Source organism: Acipenser ruthenus, chromosome 10, assembly GCF_902713425.1.
Source record: "Acipenser ruthenus chromosome 10, fAciRut3.2 maternal haplotype, whole genome shotgun sequence".
In the NCBI taxonomy this organism is placed as follows: Eukaryota; Metazoa; Chordata; class Actinopteri; order Acipenseriformes; family Acipenseridae; genus Acipenser; species Acipenser ruthenus.
The window spans coordinates 28227098-28253329 of NC_081198.1; the positions used below are offsets into that span (position 1 = coordinate 28227098).

Below are 26232 nucleotides of genomic sequence, written 5' to 3' on the forward strand. Positions count from 1 at the left end.
AAATGTGTTTCTGCAACCTTATTGCAGGTTGTGATAACCAGGAGATTCAATTGTATTGCAGGTTGTGATAACTGCATCGCTTGGTTATCACAACATGCAATACGATTGAATCTCTTGGTTATCGGACCATGCAACCTTAAAAAACTAGGCTTGTCCATCCTGCTGGGGGCTGTGACCCAGCTAATGTTAGATCAGAGACAATAAAAGACTGCCTTAGCTATTATCTATCTGACTTTACCATGTTTATGTAGTTATGTCCCACAACCTATAACCTCCATACATACTCCTGATCTTTGGTTAAAAAAATAACAAAATGGTGGCATACTACAATTGTAGTAAGAAATTACCAAAAATAAATTAATTAATTATCAATGCCTGTTTTAATATATAATATTGTAGCATTCTTGCTCAGCGTGGTTGAGGATGAAGAGGGATGGCAATTCCAAACAATCCTTAAAAGGACAGAAAAGCCAGAGAGACACACGGGGAAACACACGGACGGGGTGTGACTCTCACACACTCAATTTAACAGCAGACACACGGGACAGGGCAAGTCAAAAACAGGCATTAAAACCACTTTGTACATAAAATAGTGTCCGGGTTCGGTAGAGGTGCTAAACAATCACAACAGTGTCCCCCAGCATGCATTGCTCTGCCGCTCATGCAAATGAGCCTTGTATGTATGGCCGGGGTCCTTTTGGCTCTGCCACAGCAGGTTCTCCCATTGCTGTGTTTGTGGGGAGACAGTCCGACAGGTGGCGGTAGCGCGAGTGAGCCACCGGTTAGCTCTAATATTGTAGAATTAAATAATATTAATTCTTATTATTCTTCAAATACCCAAAACCTAATTCATGTTTTTAGTTTGTGCTATTCCTGCCTTCCTAATTAGTAATTTTTGCTCAAAATATATTTTTTCAATGTTTTTGTCCAAAAACTATACATATTGAAATGCTCAGTACAACATATTGAGGCTTTCCCAGGTATTACCATGAATAATAATTCAATATGACCATTCAAGAAACACCACACCATGAATAGAGTAAACACTTTATTAAACAAAATAACTACATAAATATTATACAATACAATATAGTAGACAGACTCATTTTATGACACTAATACTGCACTCCTGGGTCTCCATTAGATAATACAAATGCTGCAACGGGTGCAGTAACATATTTTAGCCAATAGGGGGCACTAGAGGATGATTGGTTTGTACTGATGGAGAAAGTAAAAATAAAGCTCAAAACATCTGCTTAAGAAAGCACTTACATTATATACAAAAAAGGCTTTTTCAGAAGCTAGCTTATTCAAGGCAGGGTAGATGCTTTGCTGCAGCAACTTACAGTCCACAACATAGAAAAGCGTGTTTTCACTGAGGGACTACTGGAATACTAATGATGGGCCTCCTTTAAATAATTTTTAAAGATTATTAGACAAATGTTGCTGCTGACAACCCACAGCCACATTTTACAGAAAAAAAGACCTCAGATATCTGGAATAGGAAGAGAGAGAGAGAGAGCTCTTCTTTAGACTCTGAACTGCTTTTATTTTGAATGGCAAGTGTCTACACTTTCAAAAAGGAAGAGGCTAAATACACAGCTTTATCAACACTTTAGTTTACAAGAGGCCAACATCTCAAGTCCATGTTAAGGTGCAATTTCTGGAAATTTCTTTCAAATTATTATTATTATTTTTTTTTAAAGTGAATCTTTAATGAAAAGGTGAGCCTCTTCAGGCCATACACCAGCTGCGTCCCCACTACTCCCGGTCGACAAACCTCAGGTTGATGGGAGCCGCTGGAGAGAGGAGTCCATGGGTCTTGGCGTGAACAGGCTTGGAGTGGGGAGACACGTCAATCCGGAAATTCTGGAGCATCTGGGATAGAAACATCAAAGGCTGTCAATTCATTGTTCTATTGTCAATTGCCATTGCAAACAGAGACTGTGGTTCAATGCTGGAATACAGAAAGGGATAGAACATTAATAAACACCAAATGTAGAGAGGACCCTCGGTAGTTTTCCATGCTGCCCCCATCTTTATACACGGCATTTACAATAGTTTAACGTCTTTTTTTAATATGCTTTACCATACCTTTGTGCTTTGCAATGTTTATATAAGCTCCATCACACTTTGCTATGCATTTACTATAGTAAACCTTTATAAACAAAGTGTTGTTTTTTTTGTATTCTTGAAAACATTTACATTTGCTTCAAATCAAGGGGCCTCAATCATCGAGAAGGTTTTCTTTCTGTTACTTAAGCCTTTCCTATAAAACTTGTGTGCCACCTGTTCACAAAAGTCTAAATTAGAAGTCCTGGTAAATCTGGGTTTGTGAAAGGGCCAAATAAGACATGTTGGAAAGACCTGCACAAAAAAGCCACAAAAGACCCTCCCTCAAAACAGGAACACAGGCAGATGAATCTAGTTCTTCATTTCCCATCACTTGTAATAGTGCCTGTGTTTACCTGCACAAGTGCCAGGTGTAGCTCCAGCTCTGCGATCCTCTTGCCGATGCAGCTCCTGATTCCGTAGCCGAAGGGGATGGATCCAAAGTTATCCACTCGATCCATGTTGTCCTTGCGCACCCAGCGCTCTGGACGGAATTCCAATGCAGCTGGGAAGCACTCATCTTCGTACGATGTGGAGTAGTGACACAGGGCCAGCTGGGTCTGTGACAAAGAGAAGGGAACAGGGGCTTTTTATGGGTCTCTTTAAAACCCCAATTTCAACACTCGCCCTTTATTAAGAAGAAGAATACCTGTTCATTTTAGATCCAACAAGTAGGTCATGTATTTGCTAGCAACAAAATATGTGTTTAATGCCCTTCAAATAGTAACTAATTAAAGACAATATGGCAAATTTTAGACACATTCTAAGTACGAGAGGAAGTAATTTGGCCCATCAGTGCTATGGTTCCTAGTAGCTGATTGATGTTGAACCTTTGTGAAAGCAGATCTTAAAGGATCCCAATGATTCAGCATCAACAACATGGCAAGGTAACCCATTTCAATACATGTTGACAATCTCCTATAATGTTGTTACTATATAAATAATCCTCAAGTTGCATCTTCTTTTGTATGCATATAAATCCTACTATAACCTTTTTCTCTGTCACATCTGGTTAGTGCATCAACCACAAATGAAGGAAACTACACTTACCCCTTTAGGAATGAGGTATCCTCCCACCACCATGTCCTCATGCATTACCCTTCCATTGCCAGGCAGCACTGGGAAGAGCCTGTGGAGAAAGCAAGTACCAGGTCTAAAATCAGGCAGTAATCTCCTTGTAACCCATGCCATCTTAATAATGCCTCTGATCTACTCTCTGGCACACATCCCAGGAGAGTTCTTTCAATTTCACCATGTGTGGTCAGATCAAATGGAGTGCAGTTACAAAACAACCTTCTTTTGTACTCTTCAGGAATCAAAGTGCTGAGAATTTGGGGAACAAAAATGGCACCCACCTTATATATGGACAAATCGAAATGCACAAAGTGTACTCCAGGTGTTGTTCAGTATAATCTAAGGCTAAAAAATTCCTGCGGTATACTGCAGTCAACCTGACCTACAGCAGAGGAAGTGGAAGCAACAGTATCTTAAATTAGATTTTATTAAATAAAATCATATATCTATTTTCAGCACAAGAAATAAAAAGGGGGAGCCAGCTTATGGCATCCTTTTGTTTGTATTTTGTTGTGTTGCTTTTGAGTTGTGCAGTAAAAAAAAAAAAAAAGAAAAACACTTAAATGCAGTTCTTTGTTGTTCTTGCCTTACTGTGCAGCCCATACTCTACACCCCAATAGAACTGCAGCACACTGTGCAGCCATTAGGTGCACTCCCCACTGTACATCAAATCAAGCAATGGAGTCACGTGACATTTATTGTTGCAGCGAGGTGTGGACAGGACATGTACCGGAGCGTCTCCTTGACGACCCCTCGGATCAACGGCAGCTGGGAGATGTCCTCGGCGATGGGAGCCTGGTAGCGGCCCAGATTACGGACCACCTCATCGTACACAGCCTGCTGGACCTGGGGGTGTCTGGCCAAGAGATAGCTGCTCCAGGACAGAGTGAAGGACGTCTGGGAACAGGGACACACACATAATCATAGTCACTTAAAACCCACAGCCCTGGCCTCCACCCATTGAAATGCACCATACAGAATGAAATGTAGTCAGTCATGCAATTGATTTTAAAGTTGCTGTACGGTTTAATAAGTAGTATTATACAATAATTGGTGTATAGTTTGTGATAGGGAGAGCCCTGTCGCTGGTTCTTGCGGGAATATGTGCAGCTGGGACGCGTAAAAGGAGACACGTTGCTAGGCAACCAATTGAGAAGGTAGGCTCGCCCGAAGCTGAGCTGATCGGGAGGTCTGGATTGGCAATGGGGGTGTGCCTGGGGAGGCTGCGAGCAGCTTGAGAAGCATCTGCACCGCCACGCTACACCGACGGGTGCTTTGTTCACATCGAGGAGAGCTTCGGCTCTGCAGGATAACTACCACGGAACCCTTCAACTGCAAGACGGTGCCTGTGAAGGCTCTGCCCAGCCAGTACTGTCGTAAAGACCCGGAGTCTCTGGGAGGCCGGGACTTCGGAAGCAACAGCAGTAGGTTAGTTTAGGAGATGTTGATCCCAACCAGTATAGAGAGGATAACAGAGTGTAGTAGGTTCCTGGCCTTGTGTGGCAAACTTATTTTTAGCTTTGTTTTGTTTTCTTTATTAAATCTGTAGGGCTTCCATTGCTGCTACCCTAGTGGCAGCACCTGTGTTTATTAAATTTGCACCCCTGTGCAGCGTGTCAACACCCACTGCTCTGTGTCTGACTCATTATTATTATTATTCAATGATGACCCACGCATGTAACACATCCCCCTGTTACAAGTTCTATTAGAGAAGTTTCACAAATAGTAAAATACACAGTATCAGCATTTGTCGGTTATTGATGAACTCTGTTTATACTCATCATTTATCCTCAGTCCCTCTGAAGTGATGTTTCAATGGTAAGTAACTACTTCATTTATTTTTAACAAGCGGTCCCGATTTCCGGTGCTCCAGTACTGAATTTATACTTCAGAGCCTGTTGAATCCTAGTTACCAGTTGCACAGTTAAGAATACACTGCTTATGCATTTTTTCACTTTATGTGTGCCAATTGTATTTCTGAAGTACCTTATCCAACATATGTACATTATCCAACATATTCCTGAAGATTGCTTTGAAGTAGACAAGTGTACAAAGCATGGTGTGTCAGTTAGAAGTCTAGGAAGTCCCACACTAATGATATAGGAGCCATACCGTGTCCACTCCAGCCAGCAGCATCTCTGTCATATTGGCATAGATCTCCTCCACAGTCATCTCCTTGCTGACCAGCAAGTGGGTCAGCAACCCTCCTTCCACCTCTTCCCCAGCGTCCAGCTGCGCCTGAATCTCTGACAGCTTTTTGTCCACGTGAATCTGACCTGCGCACACACACACCCCGGCGTTCACTTACTTTCTGTGTTGAGTTGTGGAGTGCATCACACACAGGTAACACTAGCAAGGCTTTTCAGGGTGACATCATTGCAATCCGAACCCACTAGATTAGATTACCTATTTGTAATGCACATGTTTACAAGCCCGCTTCTATGAATTATAGCTTGTCAAGTCTTTAAATTAAAGCAGGGAGTACACAGCGCTTGGTGTAAAAGTTCTGACAATATACTGCATGCATTTTCTTGGAAATTAAAAGTATTAAAGTTAATCAATTTTCTTACTAGTTATCAACTACAATACAATCAATAAAGAAACTTCAGATGGCTGTTTCTCCCCATCAATACCAGGGAATATTGTATGCTACAAAGGGTGTATTCTTACTGAATTTAAAAAGTCCGTCCCAAGAGTTGCAGAACTCGATCCAGGGTTTGGGGATGATTATGCGGAGCCACTTTGGGATGGCCCCTGCATACATGGTGGTCTTAAACATGCTGAACATCAGGTGGAGGGCCGCAATGTACTCCAGGCTCTGCTGGGGGATTTCACTCTGCAGGCAGCCCAGCCTGGCTTCGTACAGTATGGAGGCAACTCCTGAAACAGAGGAACGGCTCAGAGATGCAGTGCTGGTGCAAATCACCAAAGAATGATGTGATCAAATCTTATCAGTCAGCTCTCTGAAAACATAAACAAGTGCAACATACAGACAGGCCAAGGGATAACGTGACACACACATGGGCCCTTTCACTGTGAACTGCATGGTGCCTCTCACCTTCCATGGCGTATTTGAAGTACAGATCGTTGATGTTGTTCACGGTCTTGCCGTCAGCCGCCTGGCTCCGCAGGCTGTGGATCCTCTTGATCAGGTCTGTCACCACTGCGTTCACATCGCTGGAGAACACCGCCACGTCTTTGGGCTTCATGATCTTCTGCCTCAGGACGCTGCGCATCTTCAGCCAGTCCTGGCCCTCGCTGTGCACAGTGAACAAGGCATCTCAGTAACACGCTTACTCCAGACGGAGGGCACCTGCTTTCCGGCAAAACTGCAAGTGTGAGACTTCTATTGCTAATGGGGGTAAACTCCATCCACAGTATGTGAAATAAAAACCTATTGTCTGATTCTGATGAAAACACAAATTGTATTGTTCAGCACTGGTTTATAAAAATAAAAACAGGACAGTTTGTGGAATAATTCCTTGTAGCAAATGTGTCAGTAATATACGCCCCACCCCCCCACCTCCCCCCCCCCCCAAAAAAAAATCCTACCTCATATACCCCACAGATTCCGATACTTCCAATAACTCTATAAAAGGGTGTCCTTCATCAGTTCTATTGGATAGGCACATACATTTAGAGTGACATACAGACTGACACCACCAGATTGGGACACTCGGTATCCATAGCGCTCTGTCACTGCTAACCAGTTTGATTATCAACTATATCCTTCAGCGAGTCATCCTATTTTATACTACTTATTTTTATCACTGCTTTTTAAAAGTAATAATTAAATTGACGAACCACTTTACTGTATGTCATTTAAAGGGGTATTTTACCAACGTATATCTTTTTCTCAAAATTGTTTTGCATGTTGTTGCTTATCTGTAAAGCGCTTTGAGGCAATTTATTGTAAAAGGTGCTATATAAGAAATAAATATTGATAGACAAGCTAGTGCTAAGACTTGCAGCAACAGAAGGTTATACAAATAGATGTTAAAAGTGTATAAAACAAAACAAATGAAAAAGGCCTTTTTCTTCCCAAAAGTATTGGTTGCACTGGTAGGGAACATCTAGAGATGATATTTTCAGACTTTATAAAGCAGCTGATGTATGAGATGCTACCTCTTTCTAAACTGGAGATACTCACGCAGAAATGAGGCCAGTAGCCCTGCCCCTCAGGTCACGATACTCTTTCCAGGACTCCATGTTGGCTCTCTGGGGCGCCTCGCTCTCAGCTCTCAGCACCTGAGCCACCATGTCTTTGTCAGCAATGGACACCACAAACTGGGGGCCAAAATGAGACTTAAAGATCTTTCCATACTGCTTGGTGTGCTGTTGCTGCAGAAAACAAGAGCAACAGGGCTGTGTCAGTATGAATATTGGCTGTGCATGATCTTTGTCTTTCTATGGTATGTATACAGGGATTGAACACAAACAGCAACAATTTGCAATGAACCCTCTGGCTATGAAGGCTCATCTGTCTGAAAATGAGCCTTTTATATTTTGGCATCGCATACAGTATGCAGAGACCATGGTTCGATCCTCAGTATCCACATCTATACTATTTTAGGGACTCTAGCATAGAGTGGGATCCACAATGTGTCACTAATCAAAGATGGCCAACAGTCACCTTTGATAGGATCATCTCCAAAATCAAATGAGTGCATATTTATATGACAGGTTAATAAAATTAGCATTCAATCATTTTGGAGCAATCTTGGTATCTAACAGCCATATTAAACAGAAGGTAAAACTAAAAGCCACCCAACACATCACCTTTGAGATAACAAGTAGCACCAGAGAGAGCAACAAACAACACAGCAAGAATAAATCACACAGATTGCTCTTTGGACTGATTGTTTGCTGTTTGAAACAGGCTACTGACTCGACAGCTGCAGGGGGTAGAGAATTATGTATCCCCTGGGACCGTCCCGGCAGTTCTTTGTCAGCATGCTTCTTGTGAGACACATGTTTATCTGCAAGGTCTCTCTCCTCCTTGAGGGTTGAAAGAGCAGTCAGGGGAACAAGTCTGGGTTGCATGGCTGTGCGTGTGTGTGTGTGTGTGTGTGTGTGTGTGTGTGTGTGTGTGTGTGTTGTTGATATTAGTTTAAAAATAAGTAATGTTAATTATATTACATTACTTTAGTTCTGCTATATATATATATATATATGTATATATGTATGTGTGTATATATATATATATATATATGTATGTGTGTATATATATATATATATATGTATGTGTGTATATATATATATATATATATGTATGTGTGTATATATATATATATAAGCTCAAAGAGCCAGTTGCCCAACGTTTCGATATGTTGTACATATCTTTCTCAAGGGAGCCTGTGTTTGAATCAAAACATTGGCGGTATTTATAGGTTTTTGACAGCATGACAACTACTTGTTATTGTTTACATTCAAATCCATGATTTATTCTTACATGATGTAATGGTGTTCTATATATTGTGACATCATTTTTACTTCTATCTTTGAATCTGTATTAATTCTAATTAACACCACTTTACATAAACTTATATTTGTATTATATCATGCAATGCTGGCTCTGAGGATCAGTCTAGATTTGGCCTCCTCAGCGCATCAGTATGCACAACTTTTGAATGAATTTTGTTTATTTATTTAAATGTTATATATTTATTGAAGTTAATTAGTTAATTCTTTTCTGTTGAGTCCCGCTGGCATAATCGTGTTCAGTCTATTTATCCATTTACTTTTATTCTTCTATATGTCGCATTGTCTAATTTGAGCTGTTCTAATACTACAAACTTTACATCATTTATGTCATGTCCCTGACTGGTGAAGTGCTGTACTATTGGTTCATTCATTTTTTTTATTTCTAATTAATGAAAGGTGGTTCTGAATTCTTTTATATAAAGTAGTTCCAGTCTCTCCAACATATTTGATTTCATCACATTTTTCACAGGCTATTCCATAAACAACTGCTATTTTTACAGTAGGTATTAGTTTTTAGTGGATATGTGGTGTTCTTATGTTTAATTATAAACATCAGCAGTGTGGAGCAGTGTGGCAGCAGTGTGGAGTAGTGGTTAGGGCTCTGGACTCTTGACCGGAGGGTTGTGGGTTCAATCGCCAGCGGGGGACACTGCTGCTGTACCCTTGAGCAAGGTACTTTATCTAGATTGCTCCAGTAAAAACCCAACTGTATAAATGGGTAATTGTATGTAAAATAATGTAATATCTGTATAATGTGATATCTTGTAAGTTGTAAGTCGCTCTGGATAAGGGCGTCTGCTAAGAAATAAATAATAATAATTACATTTTTACTTTTGTCTATGTATTTACACACTTTACATCTACTAGTGCACATGTTCGTAGAACCTATTTTGTCAATTATTCTTTTATGTTTACTGTGAACTAAAATATCACCTAAATTAGCTTCTCTTTTGAATGCTACAACTGGGGCCTTAAGAAATACTTTTTTTTAATTTTTCTGAATTATGCAGAATCCGCAAGTGTTTCCAAACTATTTTAGAAATATTGGGCAAAAGTTTAGAGTAAGTCATTATTAATGGGACTCTTTTGACCTTTTTATCTCTATTTTTATAATCTAGTAGATCATCTCTTTTTAGTTTATCCACTTTTCTTAACTCCGTCTTTATAATTCTTTCTTTGTATCCTCTTTTTTTAAGATTTGTTTTTAATACATTTCTTTGTTTTACATAGTCACTTTCTTTTGAGCATATTCTTCGTATTCTTATTCCTAGACCCTTTGGGATTGCCCTTTTAGTGTGTATCGGATGTGCAGAGGACATGTGTAAATACTGGTGCATGTCAGTAGGTTTACAGAAGAGGTCAGTCTCAATTGAACCTTCTTCAAGTTTTACTATGGTATCTAAAAATTCTATTTCTTTCCTTGTCCATCGAAGGTCCACCTTAATATTACTGTGTATTTCATTTGCCATTTTATGAAACTGGAAAAGAGATTCTTCACCATGTGTCCAAACCCCAAAAATATCATCTACAAACCGAATGTATTCTAAAGGTTCTCTTTCCGATTTTCTAAGTAATTGTTCTTCCCATTTCCCCATGTATGTACTGGCAAAATGCATTCCTAATTTAGATCCTATTGCTGTACCATCGTTTTGTTTGTAATTCTTATCAACAAATGTAAAATAACTGTTTTCTAAAACTATGTTGATCATGTTCAGTACCTCTGCTGTAGGTATTGATTTATCTAGTCTATTATCTAGTGCTTTTTGACAAGCTTCTAAAGTTTCTTTACGAGGGACACTTGGGTACAAGGATTTTACATCCATGCAAAATAAAATTGTATTCTCTGGAAGGTTATATTTTATTGATTCAAGTCTTTTTAAAAATTGTGTTGTATCCTTAACATAGCTTGGTAATTTCTCAACGTGCGACCTAAGTTGTTTTTCTGCTATTTCAGCTATTATGTGTGTTGGATTATCAATTGTACTGACTATCATTCGCATAGGGTGATTTTCTTTGTGCATTTTAGGATTTCCTCTTGCTAGGCCTGTTCTTGCATTATGTGGCTGCATGTATTTTTTTAATTCTTTTGATATAATGCTTTTATTGTATAGTCAGTCTGCAATTTCCTTAACCTCTTTTACCGATTTATTGATCTTATTGCTTTTAACTTCTTCTTATGTATATGTATTATTTAATTCACATTCTACAGATTTCATATAGTCATCTGTGTTCATTATCACTATTCCTGAGCCTTTATCTGCTGGTCTTATCATTATATCATCATCATTTAACAACTCAGTCATAGCTTGTTCTTCAATATTGGTTAAATTAAGTTTACATCTTTTCTTTAGTCCTACTATTATTTCTTGTTTAACTACTTCAATATACATATCTAACCATTTATCTCTTCCATCCGGAGGAGTCCAAGTGCTTGTACTATTAACCTTAATCCCATGCTCATAATTACCCTCTGAATCGGAGATATTTTCATTGAAAAAATATTCTGCTAATCTCATGCGTCTCTCCCACTCCTTTAATTCAGTGGCCAGTTTATCTTTATCGATGTATCTTTTAGTCAGTATAAACTTAAGTCCTTTACTCAGTACCGCTTTTTGGGATGTGGTTAAAGTTTTACTTGATAAACTGAATACTATGTCTTCTGTCTTATCTTTTGTGTATTTGGTACCATGTCTATTTTTGGGTCTCCTATCTTTCTGTTTTGAATTCTCTGTCCTATTCATGTTTAACTCTCTATTTTGCATTTTCTTATTTACTTTAATATGGTTTATTTTTACTGTTTTAGATTTATTTTGATTATCTTTCTTAATTATGCCACAGTATTTAGATTTTCTTCCGGTTTCATTGTCTTTAAATACAATAACTGAGAAATGGTTATTGTTGTATAAAAGATTAATTGGATCGTTCTTATTTTTAATATATTCTATTGTGCCTATATATATTATATATATAATTCTACTCTATATAACCACCAAGATGAATTGTTATATTGTTTTAACTTGACCAAGGAAAAACAGAGTTTATAGTTATAGATGACAGGGTACAGATAGGAGATTCTGACAAGGTAGCAAAATTTGACGCTTATACATGTCACATTTTGCTACCAGGGTGGCAGACACGGAGTATGAGAGGTTTATATGGAGCTGCCGCGGGTGCCGGTATTCTGCCCTTTTTTGCCACCTTTTGCTACCTTTGCACACATGCATGGTCAACACATCTATGCCAGAAATAGCTACCCAACCCAACCAAGAAATGAAAAAGATTTAGAAGGCAAGACACTTTAATTTCTGTGACTCTTTCTTTATTAATAATATTATTACGTTTAGATTGAAAAATATTGCAGCTGTTTATATAAGTATCTGAAAAAAATTCTAAAAAAATACTCGATAGTTACTACACTCAAACTAAGCAGTTCAGATCGCTCAATTAAGTTAGAAAATATGTTGTATTTTTGTGAAAATTCATTTATTATTCACATTGCTCTTTAAAAATGGAGTTTGCTGAGTTTTTTTATAAATTGTGTGGCTGCTGACTGTTTGCCTCACTGGTGTATCACATGACGATTTGTTTTTGTTTCACTCAGCATTTTTTCTGTGAAAGACACGATATTAAAAAGTGTTTTTGTTATGTATAGACAAAGAGAAGGAGATGTGATACCTTTTTATTGGACTAACTAAACAGTTATTAATCACAAGCTTTCAAGGACATTGCTGCTCTAGAAAGAGTGGAAAGAAGAGGGACCACAATTATTCCCTGTTTAAAAGGCATGTCATATGCAGAGAGGTTAAAATAACTGAATCTATTCAGTCTTTAACAACGACCAAGACCAAGTGGCGATCTGATTCAAGCATTCAGAATTCTAAAAGGTATTGACAATGTCAACCCAGCAGACTTTTTCACCCTGAAAAAAGAAACAAGGACCAGGGGTCACAAATGGAGATTAGATAAAGAGGCATTCAAGACAGAAAATAGGAGGCACTTTTTTACACAAGAGAATTGTGTGAGTCTGGAACCAAATCCACAGTAATGTTGTTGAAGCTGACACCCTGGGATCCTTCAAGAAGCTGCTTGATGAGATTCTGGGATCAATAAGCTACTAACAACCAATAGAGCAAGATGGGCCGAAGGGCCTCCTCTCGTTTGTAACCTTTCTTATGTTCTTATGTTTCTATGACCTCAAAGGTCTATTCTTCAGGTGGAGTAGGAAGTAGGAAGCACAATGACAGAGTCAAAAAATTCCCTGTCAGGTGTCAAGTTCTGAGGTAACAATTCAAACTGACTCTGACAGGACTCTAAGGCTACGACACACATAGCAACAGATTCATGTGACTCGGAGGAGGGACAATTTGGCTACAGAATATACAAGTGGCATTTTCTGACCTCAGAATACAACTTGCTACAATTCACTACCTTCTGTACCCTATGGAATATACAAGAGTGTCAATTTCTGGCAAGGTGGCAAATTTTGGCAATTATATATAGTCTGCGCCGCTTTATTGGGACGCATGGGAGAAGGAAAAATATCCAGAATAAGCGACTGTCCCAATTAAATGAGAGGCAGTTGAGACAACCTTAGTCATACTTTTTTGATTCTTATTGAAAAGAAAAAAGCCCCACGTCCCATTGGGAAGAACAGTCTCCCAGAGTTGTAACCCATTTAAGCAGAAATCCTGATTATCAGGATCCCGATTAGGCGGCATCGACTGTACTGCCACAATTTCTGGCAGGGAGGCATATTCTGGCAGTACAACGGCAGAGAGTGAAGCGCCAACGTTTGCTTGTTGATGCCATTTGCCCTCTAGCTAAACAGCAACTCGAGCTGTACTGAAATTGACAAGCGGCACAGGAACTGAAATTGACGTTATCTGTTTTTTAGAGGGCAATTTAATTTAATTTTTTTAAAAGAATGTTATCGCATAATAATAACGTGTTGATTCAGTTCGATATTTCTAAAATAAACTAAGTGAAAATGAGTTTAAGAGCTGACCATGATTTTTCCTTCCAAAAATGACAAACACTATCCAAATGACAAACACTATCCAAAATAGCATTCGCTCCAGAACAGCCACTGCCTCCCTCATCACTGCGGTCAAGCTATCAAGACGCTTTCAAATTCTTGGTCAAGCTGTCAGCGCTAAAAAATTATTTGCTTTGTCCATGGAAAATCTGACTGTGCACTCAGACCTCCCTGACTGTCATTGTTTAGAATTACAAGATAAATGACTGTAGAATTCTGAAGAAATGATGTACAAAACTCGGCTCAGAAAACAGCACTTGGTGAATTAGAGAATCTGTCATTATGGAGATGTAATAAATTGAAATCCCCCCATTGTCCGTGAGAAATAAAACTGTACACATATATTATACGTAATCCACTAGCATTATTATGAATTTCAAGATATAATAATGTACAATTTTGCAGGAATGAAGTACCAAAGTCGTCTCAGACAAAAAAAAAACAATAAAAAAACACTGACGCAATAGATGAATTGGTAAATGGATGTTTCACCACAAATTTGCAAGAAGGTAATTGATTTCCATTACATGACAGTAGATGTTAAAACTTCATGTTGATTTGAACTCGGCTCTCGCCAAGATAAGCACCAACTAAGACGTAGCTTTACAGTAAACTAATGTGATCCATATGTGTCTCCATCCATTTGCGTTTCTTTCCATCTGATGATGTATATATTCTTCTGCCTGGTGTTGATGGCTGAAGTGTAATAAGGATTAGCTTATTTTGCCTCCCCAGCGCATCAGCACACACAACGGCTGCGATGCTGGCTCCAGGGATCAACTACAGTGTGGTCTCCCCAGCACATTAGCATGACAACCATCTGGATTGAGCTAAGTAGGGTACATCTCTGGGGTCTTCAAGTGGGCACCTTCCATCCTTGGTGTTTCGTCAACTAGCCCACGACACCTCAAGAGGGCTCGACAGGGATTCTGGCATCCCAGCATCACCGCCCCTTCATCCCCCACTCAACTCAGCCCAGCTTACTTACCCGTACATCAGCGTTGCTTTCTCTATTGTGCTTGAGATCCCCAGATAGAATCTTTCCGTCTCAACCACAGCCAGTTGATGCTCCTTTCTGCTGCTTCAGATAAGTTCTTCACTGTGCTACGCAACTCTTGACCACTGAACCAGACATCTCTGAGAAACCGGGTTGTAGAGTGTGCCACAAATCCTCGACAACCCGCCTCCACTTGAAGAACGTGGGCGGCAAAGAAAGCTGTGGAAGATGCAAAGGCTGCCCTTTGAACCAGTGATATGGGGCAAGACTTTCAGTTAGCCTGGTAAAGCGCTGCTGTCTATGCTCTTCAATCCACTGCTTGTTGTCTAACTTCTCCCACACGAACTGTGTCCTTTAGATCCCCGTCGTACCATCTCCCAAGACTTTTCACTGGCTTCTCAGACACTGTTGGTATTGCCTCACCATTAAGGTAGAACCTTTTATCTACTAGTTTACCTTTAATTATTGAGATGCTCCTTGATTTAGTGGGCTTGAATTGCATTTGTGCCCATTAATGTTATTGGTCAATTTGCCCAATAACCGATTAGTGCAGGCTACTGTTGTAGTCATGGTTGTCATGTCATCCATGTATGCTTGAATTGGTGGTAGTCGCATTCTAGAAGCCAAGCGCTCTCCTCCTGCTACCCATTTTGATGCCCTAATAATTACTTCCACTGCTATGGTAAAAGCCAGTGGAGAAATGGTGCATCCTGCCATTATTCCAACTTAGGCCATGTAGACAATGACAGTTAGTTTTCAAATAAACTCAACTGGTTCATTAAACAGTGTAAATGCAGTCAACCTCAATAACAACAATAAACATACAAAATATTTACAACCCAGAATTTGATGTTGTGTAGAATGAGTAGGGTGTATATTGGATGTGGATACATTTTCCACATCCAAAATTACCATGTGGAGCACTGATTTTAGTTAGCCAATTTCCATTACTTTTGGGAGTTTTATACATAGAAAATACCAAACTATCTGTAATGTTTAAAACTAAATCTGGGATTGTAGCAGGGCGGTAGAAAAGCCCTTCACATATAAAAGCGGGCAGGGCAAAGCCCTGCTATAAAATATATTGTTTAAATATGTTACAACGGGGTACTCCCTGCCCCTGTGCATATGTTTTATTATTATTATGATTTATTGTTTAAAATAGGACGGCGAAAAGCCATGCGGTTTGTTATTGTTTTGCGTATTTTAAAAACCTTGTGCAGAAGGTGACCATCTCCTGAGTTAATTCATTGATTAATTGTTGCTAATCGGGAGATGGTCACCTGTATAAAAGCCTGCAGCTTTCTGCACTCCAGGAGAAGGTGTTTGAGAGGAGCGAACGACAGCAAGAGAGAACAACTACAAAACTGAAACTGGAACAAAGTAAGAACTGGATAAACTTACCCGTATACGATGAGTGAAGGTGACAGCCCAGCCTCACCTAGATATTGTGTTTTGTGTTCGAGAGTTTGTTTTACCTTTTTATTTTCACCTTGTGTGCAGTATTTTTTTGTTCAAATCTTTATTTTGTATTTAATTAAATACGAGCTCAGCAGCGCTGTTTTGCCCCATACCTACCTGTGTTTATGTTTCCTCGCCTGGTCTGACATCAGCACCCACATGCGACACAAAGCCACCTGATCACATTGTAATACCTTCCAATGTTTATAAACATTTTTTAAAAATATCATTAGAGGCAGAATGGTATTCCGTTACAAAAGTCATTCTGTTGTCTTCAATATTAGTCTTGTTTTGAGTTTTTTCCAATAAATCATTTCGTTTTAGTCGATTAGCTGTTTATGTTCTGAAACCAAGGGCGGCATGGTGGTGTGGTGGTTAGCACTGCTGCCTCACAACTCCAGGGTCCCGGGTTTGATTCCGGCCTCAGTGGTCTGTGTGGAGTTTGCATGTTCTCCCCGTGTTTGCATGGGTGCATGGGTACTTCAGTTTCTTCCCATAGTCCAAAGACAGGCTGGCTAGGTGGATTGGCCTCTCTAAATTGCCCCTTAGTTGCCCTGCGATGGACTGGCATCTTGTCTAGGGTGTAGTCCTGCCTTGCACCCCTATGTTTGCCAGGTTAGGCTCTGGCTAACCCTCTATAGATAATGGCTGATTTATCATTAAAATCAGATTTGTCACTACATATTCTTTTTAATCGCAACTGCCCATATGGTATATTATTAGTCATGTCTGAGATGAAAACTGTCTGCATGTAAAATTGTATTTGTCAGTTATTTTATGAAAAATAGACATGTTGAAATGTCCTTCATTATCAATGGAAATAAGCAAGTCCAACAAATTAATTTTGGTCTTGCTATATTCCATAGTAAATTTTAAATTAGAATTAGTATTGTTGATATATTCTTTGAACAATATCAAATCTGCTTCAGAACCAGTCCATAAAACCAGTTGAGCCAGTTGAGTTTATTTGAAAAGCCACTGTCTGTCTTTTCCATTACCTTCTTGCAAATTTGTGGTGAAAGATGCATTTACTAATTCATCTACTGCGACAAAGTGTTTTATTGTTATTGTTTTTTTCTGTCTGAGACGATTTTGGTGCTTCATTCCAGTAAAATTATACAGTATGACATCTTGATTCATAATACTGCTAGTGGAGTAAGTGTAATATAAGTGTACAGTCTCATTTGTCACGCGGGGGTGGGGGGTCAGTTTACTGCATCTCCAAATTGACGGATCCACCAATTGCATCTAAATGCATTTTCCACAACCAGAGCTGATATTCTACCGAGGTCAAACCGAGGTTTCAAGCCATTGCTACAGTATTTATATGACAGCTTGGTATTTACTACTCAACCTCCAAATCTGTGATATGCGGCAAACCAACAGAGAAAATTAAGGAGTCTTTTGTACTTTACCAGAATTTACATAAGCATCAGCATTGATGATGCAAAAAAAAAAAAAAAAAAACAGGAGGACACAACCTTGGTGTCCTCATAGCTAGTTACAGCCATGCCGACTTTGATGCATCATTACTTCAAAATTCTACAGTAATTGTCCTTGAAATTCATAATAATGCTAGTAAAGTAAGCGATATATGTGTACAGTTTTATTTTTTACGGACAATGGGGCAATTCTGATTTATTGCGTCTCCAAAATGACAGATTGACCAATTTGTCAAAAAATATTTGTCTGAACCAAATGTAGTATGTCATTACTCCAAAATTCTTCAGTATTTATTCTTGAAACTAATAATAATGCTAGTAAAGTAAGTGATATATGTATGTACAGTTTTATTTCTCACAGACATTGACCGATTCTCCAATTCACCAAGTGCTGTTTTCTAAGCCGTGTTTGGTACGTAATTTCTCCAGAGTGCTACAGTAATTTGTCTTGTCATTTATCTAATAATGACTTAATGACAGGGGGGGGGGGGGGGGGGGGGACACGGGACGGACCACTAGATTATAATATTTATACTTAATTATTATTTATTTCTTAACAGACGCCCTTATCCAGGGCGACTTACAATTGTTACAAGATATCACATTATACATTATTTCACATTATACAGATATCACATTATTTTACATACAATTACTCATTTATACAGTTGGGTTTTTACTGGAGCAATCTAGGTAAAGTACCTTGCTCAAGGGTACAACAGCAGTGTCCCCCACTGGGGATTGAACCCACAACCCTCCGGTCAAGAGTCCAGAGCCCTAACCACTACTCCACACTGCTGCCTTTCATTAGTTATTTTCAGAACTGATCCATCGCTATTGATTACTGTATGTTGTCTCTGTTGTACCGTGGCATATCAAGGATAATAAAAAGAAGGTTCGGATAGACTCCCATAACTCCAAGCGAGTCTACCCATAATTCTATGCGTTTAAATCACGGGCGCCATTATTGGAGCCCATTAGTGTTGAATGTGTATGCTGAAATACGTGTATGTACACTATTACGTTCTTAAGGAAAATGCGCAAAATTTAAGCAATGATTTTAACCGTAGGCTACTATAAATTAATATGACATTATTTATTTTCGCGAGGACTGTAGTAATTAACGATTTACCATACCATACTTCCTATACGGTAAATCTTTCTTTTCAAACTCAATATTAATCCAAAGCATATAATAATAACTGTAATTGGAAAACACATGCATGTTTTTGTTTTATTTATTTTTTACTCTTAAACATTTTAAATATATGATCATTTCTAGGGCTTGACACAAACCTGTAACTTCAGTGTAAAATGGTGTTGTTTACTGCCTTGCTTAAAAGTTGTGTTCGTACTGTCACCTGTCAGATTTGTAAACGTACTGTTAAGGGAAGCGTACTGTTCATTATTTCTCCCAGTAGACAATAAATATACTGGTGTTGTTCTCATTCGTTTTTGTTTATTTCAAGTTTAAGTGCCAGTTTGGCTACTAGTACACATATAGCTAGCTATATAAACTGGGTGTCGTAAACATGAAATACTTTCTGTACTGACAATTATAACTAATTATACGTTACATTCACGCATTAGGCTAAATAAATGTTAATGTCGGCCATGTTATTGTAAAAGTAATGACCACATTTTCAATGCTTCAACATCCAACCAGTTCAGATCAGTGACAGAGTTTATGAAATCCTCAGTTTTGTTGGACGTACGCAAAGTCTGCGCTGTAAAAGCAGATGCGAAACATAAAATTTGCAAAAAAAGATTTAGTATTATATTCAAATCAACCATTAAAATTGACAGTAAATATACCAATCCAGTAGACATTATACGAAACGCCCACTCAACGCGTTTTTTTTCTGCAACAGACTTAGGCGGGCTCCCATCTAAGGCCCGCCCACTCTGTCTGATCCTTCTTTTTATTATCCTTGGGCATATGCGGTAGTAACTCAGTGCTTGGGCACGCTGTGTTTGACCAATCGCTTCCGACATTTTAGGATATTTATGGGAGGGTTGGAATGGTGAATTGATCACGTCAATCAAACGGTGACTGATTGACGCCTAAACCAGCAATAGGATTTCTCCGTGTTGTTCAGTCTGGAATCCAGTAAGTCAAATAAACAAACTGTAGAGTTTTATATTTCGGATCGTGGTTTGATTTGAGCAAATCCTGTTGGCTACAACATTTAGCAGACCCACACAAGATATTTTTGTCAGATTTATTTTATTTTCAAAAGTTATTTTCAGAACTAATCAATCGTTATTGATTGCTGTGTACTGTCCCAGGCTATGCTGCACTATCAGCAGTAATAATAATATTATAACATATGTATGTAGGTGCCCTAAAAGCTGCGAGTGAGTAATCGCTTACAAAATTTTAGGACATGTGTAAGGGGATTTAGTCTTTCGAAATTATACTTTGAATTTAGTTTTTGTCTACATTTAAAAAATATGTATAGTTTACATATTGACCAGACCAGTTCTGTTTTAAATGTTTATGTTTATGTTTATTATTATTATTATTATTATTATTATTATTATTATTATTATTATTATTATTAATAATAATAATAATAATAATAATAATAATAATAATAATACAAATGTTGACGCAGCCATGACAGAAACATACCAACTCCTATTTTTTTTTTCTCCATAGATAGTTAACATATTAGCGATGCAAGACACATGTAATTTGTCTAATTACCATGTTAGGAAATTTAAAGTGGCACAGAAATTGTCATTTTTCATTTTTTTTCCCATTTAATCTGCAATATCTACATCAGTTGAGTAGATATGCCTACAAATTATATCATTGAAAAGTTCAGATTGTCCTGAAAAAAAAAAAAAAAAATGTAGGTTTTCTATGTTTCCTTTAGAGGCCTGTGAGATATTTGACTTTTAAACAATTCAGTCCCAAATTCAAGAAAACCCTCACTGGGGGTTGAAAACCCCTAGCAGCGCCAGTGTTATCGGATTTTAAGGCATACAACCCCTCGATTTTGTATCAGTTAAAACCAAATTAGTTTACATGAAGACATTCTGATAGTATTAAAACATTTCCAACCTCGCTGCTCTGATCCTCTTTTAACATGTTAATCGTGTTTTATTTTGTGTTTTAAATATTTAGTTATATTAGAATACTGAAGATTTTGGAGCAGATTCTATCTGGCTTAGCATGCAGTAATATTTATTCGATTGGATGTCTGCTATTATTGTGTAGGCTATAGTTTGGTCATTTTGAGGACTGGGACTTTGTGGTGGTGGTGGTCCACTATGAACGGCGCTATATATAAAATAAAGATTGATTGATTGATTGAAATAACCGAGTTCCTTTGCAATTGTATTGTGACTGCCTGTGCCGTCAAAGGATAACAGAGAGATGTCCTGCAGTGTGTTGATGCCAAACTTTTTCTATATTGTGGACGAGATATCTGTTCTCCAGTTTTAAATAATCATTGTCTAATCCTAACATTTTTTAAACATTACACTAAATAAGTTTTTTTTTAAAAATTATTTTAAATGACTGAGAACATTTTGGGGTACCAGGAATGAATAGTCTCATTATTTTCCAAACGGTTTCAAGTGGGTACATCCGGCATTCACGTTTTTGAAAATCCAGTATTGAACCGAATTAGCCTTGCATCCAAATAATATTTCTCAAGAACAGGCAAGGATAGCCCTAGTTTAGAGAGTGAGAGTCTCCTTCTGTTATTTCTGAGAAAACGAAGAAAAAAAATATTGACGAAATGTTTTTAGTTTCTTTTTAATCACTAGATCATTCATCCTTGACCATGACAGCTTGACTATGACTGAAGCATATGCACTTAATCACCCAATTAGTGAGACAGTTGATTGGACACTATTAAAATGCAACTAACATTATTAAAACAATCTAGCACTAACCTACCGCCATCTTCACCAATTGTAAATACAGAAACGCTTTTTGATTCATTAAAATCATAACTACCTGAATTTCATGAATCCTGCTAAACCCGTCCCGCCAGAAAAATTCAACCAAGTTAGTAAACGTTTTCGGACCGGGCATCTCTTTCAAACTCTTGACTCGCCCTTCTTTCGGCCTGGCTTGTGGCTGCATTAGCATCTCTGGCAAGACCTTCTCCTCAGCCGCTGGTGCCTGGCTAGAAAGTTTCGGAAGTCTATGGAAATTCGCGACATTGCACAGCATGTGGAAACTCTCCGGCTCTAGTAGGAGCGTCTTCCGACAGGAGTTTTGGAGGATATTTGTGAAAATAGACATTTTAAATGCTTTTCGTTATTGAGTTAGTGGTCGTTTTTTCTTTCTTTCTTTCTTTCTTTCAGCCTTTTCCTGTGAGCAGCATACACTGCGATTACTGATGTTTGCTGAGTTGTCCCTGCCACCAGCGACAGCGTTTATAAAGGCTGACTGCTAGAGAAATCCGTTGTGGGTTGGGCTCAGATATCAAAGAAGCATTCTGTGATTTTTTTTAAATCTTTTAGTTTCTAAGCAAATAACAAAACGGAATATAGTACTTTAATCTCTCTTCGTCAGTTAATGATTAGTTTGAACAACAGGCCAGATTAGGAATTAATAATAAGCGATATGGCTTTCTGACCCTTTACAAACTCAAAGTGATCATACTGTAATCAGAATGGGATTTGCTGTGGGATAACACGTGAATGGATATTTGTTTTAATGCAGTTATCAGAGAAAGCTGGTTCCTTTTCAAGTCAAAGACGACCACCAACGTTATGTATGGGATATTCCTGCCCTTGAGGTAGGTAATGCTGAGCTCTCTATCAGAGCTGCCAGATTTTTTATGTAGATTTTTTTTTTTTTTATAAAGTATAATGTGATATATTTGTAAATACTAAAATATATTAAATGTCAATGAAACTTAATTATGCAGTGTCACAAGCGTGTGCCGAGGCTGTGAGTGTTCGTCTCAGGACTGGCAGTGGAAATTTGCTGCGCAAAGGAAGCAAGTACTGGAGAACTTTGGAATCGTTCATTTCTGTCAATATTTGATGGTTAATGATTGTTTTCTTGTCCTTTTAGTGATGTCGTGTCCTATTATTGATTTGAGAAGGTTGTTTTGCATAATTATTGTTATTGCTGTATTAACTTGGTTTGTGAGTGTGCATCTGTGGGATACTGACAAAGCATTTAAAAATATATCATTGAAAATAATAAAATAGTATAAAGATAATTTTTGAAAATGTTAGTGGTTTATTAAGAGCTGATGCAGCAAAAGAAGATAGTGGCTACACAACTCTTGTAAAACGTTAATGATTAACAGAAACACTTTGAATAACCCAACAAATCCACTTATTAACCCAGTTAAATATATTATTTGACTTAAATAGTAAAACAAAACAAAAAAAAATCAGTTTTAGTAATACATAACTTAATACTAACGTTATATTAAAAATAATACTTAAAGTTTTATAGACCTCTTTCATACTGACACTAAAATGTAAAAATAACATGCATACGTAAATATGAATGTATTGTTACATGTTTGTAGAATGAACACGCACGAAGCCTTACAAATATTTCAAGAGAATCTCGTTAGTTGAAATGATCTGACAAAGGCCAATATGCAAAAAATAAGTAGGCGTGACAAAAGAGTGAGGGGGGTGATTACTCAAACAGGTATTGCGCATACCCATATTTGACCAAGGAATGCATTTTTTGACACCGGAGTCGGGGGTGCAAGGGACATAACTGCACCCGGGCCCAGCCTTTGGGGGGTCTGAGTCCATTTTTTTTTTGTTCTGAGCTCACTTTAATGACGACGTAAAAAATATAGAGGCGCGTCTAATCTACTGTGATTAGAAAAAGAAACCGTAGCAAGGTAGTATTAGTGGACTGTCAATCAAAACAAACTCGCAAATCACAGCTAACAGATTGTCTATCTGGAAGCGGGACGCAGGGGGAGTGCTCTGGCAATAGGTTAGTGTTAAGGTCATGTGATTGCTCTGCTGGGAGATGTGATACTAAAGGTTTAATTTCGTGAGACAACCTGATTTTGCATCACCTACTTTCTTTTGGGGGGGGGGGGGATTGAGATACAATTAACAAAAAAAAACTAGATTAACATAATTTAAATGTTCATTTTAACATTATGTAATCAAAGAAACTACAGAACAATACCGTAAAAAGAAACAAGGACCAGGGGTCACAAATGGAGATTAGATAAAGGGGCATTCAGAACAAAAAATAGGAGGCACTTTTTTACACAGAGAATTGTGAGGGTCTGGAACCAACTCCCCAGTAATGTTGTTGAAGATGACACCCTGGGATCCTTCAAGAAGCTGCCGAATGGCCTCCTCTTGTTTGTAAACTTTCTTATGTTCGTATATATGTGTGTTTTGCCTTTTTATTGCCTGTAATTTATATACTTTTATATTTTGCTTAATTTTCTGTGGTCACTTTGGATAAAAGCGCTGCTAAAAAATTAAATAATAATAATATGATATAACTACTTGGAACTTTCTGTCTGGAAAAAAAAAATCATTGCAATGCACAAACAGCATCCCCACTGTCACCCATGATGCTAGAACATGAATTAAAAAATCAAATTGATGCTTATGATTAATAAGTTTTATGACTAATTTGACGCTATTATTTTTTAAATTTCCAACTGTTTTTCATGTTCCGAGCAAAAATCAAAAAATCTGTTGTTTTATTAAATGTATCTAATCTTGTTTTTCCATATCACGCGTCTGTTTTGTTTTTCTCTGCCTTTACTACCTTTTTGTCCATTGATTGAAATCCTGAACTGACGTAAAAACTTATTTGCGTCATTAACATATATTGTCATTTAAATACTGAATAGTTATTCCGCCACCTTTATTTAAAATGCGCCCATTCCACCTGTCGGAAAACAGCAGAAAAGTGTTTCATTTTATGATGGAAACGACGTTCAGTGTAAGAGTCGGGTTAAAACAGACGGACAGCGAGTTTCGAACTGTTGGAAGACACTTTTGATATTCAGGGCCATTGTCAAGTTTACACAGCAGTTAACTCATTTACAGTTGCACGTGATACACGCTCACTCGAGAGTGACACAGGAATGAAACTTGAGTTCTGTCCCATCCCATCCCATGAAATGTTTCAATGTCATTTTTGTTCCCATCCTGTCCTAACACAATTTTTCCCTTCCCATACTGTTCCGTACATATCATTTTTTAGGGCTGCTCCGATTATCAGATTAGTCGGACTGATTAATCACAAAATAGTTGATCGCAGATAAAAAAATTTTTAGGCTGGGCATTTTGAACTCCATTTCCCAACATCCCCTGCTGATAAAGAATGCGTGCGAGAAGGCTTCCCGCGTCAGTTCGTATCTGGTTTGTTGTTGTTACACACACACTTCTTACATTTCCAACAACGTCCAGATTGATCCTCAGTGTCTGCTGCCAGCTTGGAAAAAGATGTCTGCATTTACTACAATCAAAGCAGACTTTATTCATTTTAAAACTGTGTTGCTGAAAAGGGAGTTTTTATGTTTAAGTCGGATGTACAAAGTTAGAACATAAGAAAGTTTACAAACGAGAGGAGGCCATTAAGCCCATCTTGCTTGTTTGGTTGTTAGTAGCTTATTGATCCCAGAATCTCATCAAACAGCTTCTTGAAGGATCCCAGGGTGTCAGCTTCAACAACATTACATCATTTCAACTGTTGACTGTGAGAGTTGTTTTAACCAATGTTTACCTGTTTCATGGTCCTGAAAAGTGTTTTTGTTTGTTTGTTTGTTTGTTTGTTTTTTTATTAAACTCTTTCATGGATTGACGTTCTGTGAAAATGTGTTGCTGTGCAGGACAGCCACAATAAGATCATTACCTTTTTTAAAAATGTGCAGGGATGAATCTACCGATTAGTCAACTAATGCCAAAAATTAAGAGATCAAAAATTTTAATCAAGTGACAGCCCTAATTTCTTTTCATTTCCATCCCATCCCATCTTATCAAAAAATTCCTGTCCCGTCCCGTGATATTTAAGAAAGAGATTACCCTTTTTCTTGTGTTTTTCATTCTCATCCTGTTCCCAGTTGAATTTTTTAAATTTAACTCACAACTGCCATATTACCTATTAAAAGAATAACAAGAACCACACAAACCTACTGCAACCATTTTATTATGCATAACATGTTGATAACAGAAAAAAAGTTGAACTCCCAATAAGTTTAATTAATCCAATTATTTGCTGAGGTTGACATATTTAAAATTAGTTTAGGCATGTTACAGTTTTCCTGTAAATGTCAGTTGCAATCAACGATAGCAAGATACATTGGGGTTGTATTGAATGGGTTGTGTCAATTAAAATGTGTGTTGTAGGTAACCATAAGTCTGAGTACACATTTGATTGGCTTAATTTTACAACATCTCATATTGATTGGTTTAATTTTACAACATCTAAAGTTCTTGTAGCTTGTCTGAAGTAAAGTTTGGTACTGTTCTACTCTTCAGTTCTGCTTCCAACTGTTCCCGTGAGATTTAAAACTCTTTATTCCCGGTCCCACCTGTTCCTGACAGTTTAATTTCCATTTCCATCCATTCCCACAAACATAAAGATGAATGTATTCCAGTACCGTGGGAGTCACATCCTAATGTCACTCTCTAACGCACAGACAGCA

General features: G+C 37.9%; 1 protein-coding gene across 1 annotated transcript; it reads right to left on the bottom strand.

Moving 5' to 3' along the window:
* Nucleotides 1–1035: 1035 nt before the first annotated feature.
* LOC117404920 (cytochrome P450 27C1) lies at nucleotides 1036–21987 on the bottom strand. Its single transcript, XM_034007767.3, has 9 exons — nucleotides 21579–21987; nucleotides 7337–7527; nucleotides 6245–6444; nucleotides 5857–6066; nucleotides 5299–5462; nucleotides 3917–4083; nucleotides 3163–3241; nucleotides 2469–2672; nucleotides 1036–1878 (listed from the first exon to the last, which is right to left on the bottom strand). Exons 1-9 carry the CDS (start codon nucleotides 21867–21869, stop codon nucleotides 1762–1764), a joined length of 1623 nt encoding a protein of 540 aa, XP_033863658.3. The 5' UTR covers nucleotides 21870–21987; the 3' UTR covers nucleotides 1036–1761.
* Between the last annotated feature and the right edge of the window lie 4245 nt (nucleotides 21988–26232).

Excerpts from the sequence above, each read along its gene's own strand:
- LOC117404920 (XM_034007767.3), bottom strand. The coding sequence starts at position 21,869 with ATGTCTATTTTCACAAATATCCTCCAAAACTCCTGTCGGAAGACGCTC. Across the intron at positions 6,445-7,336 it reads GCTACTGGCCTCATTTCTGC|CGAGGGCCAGGACTGGCTGA; the intron begins GTGAGTATCTCC and ends CACTGTGCACAG. Across the intron at positions 1,879-2,468 it reads TACACCTGGCACTTGTGCAG|ATGCTCCAGAATTTCCGGAT; the intron begins GTAAACACAGGC and ends TTTCTATCCCAG.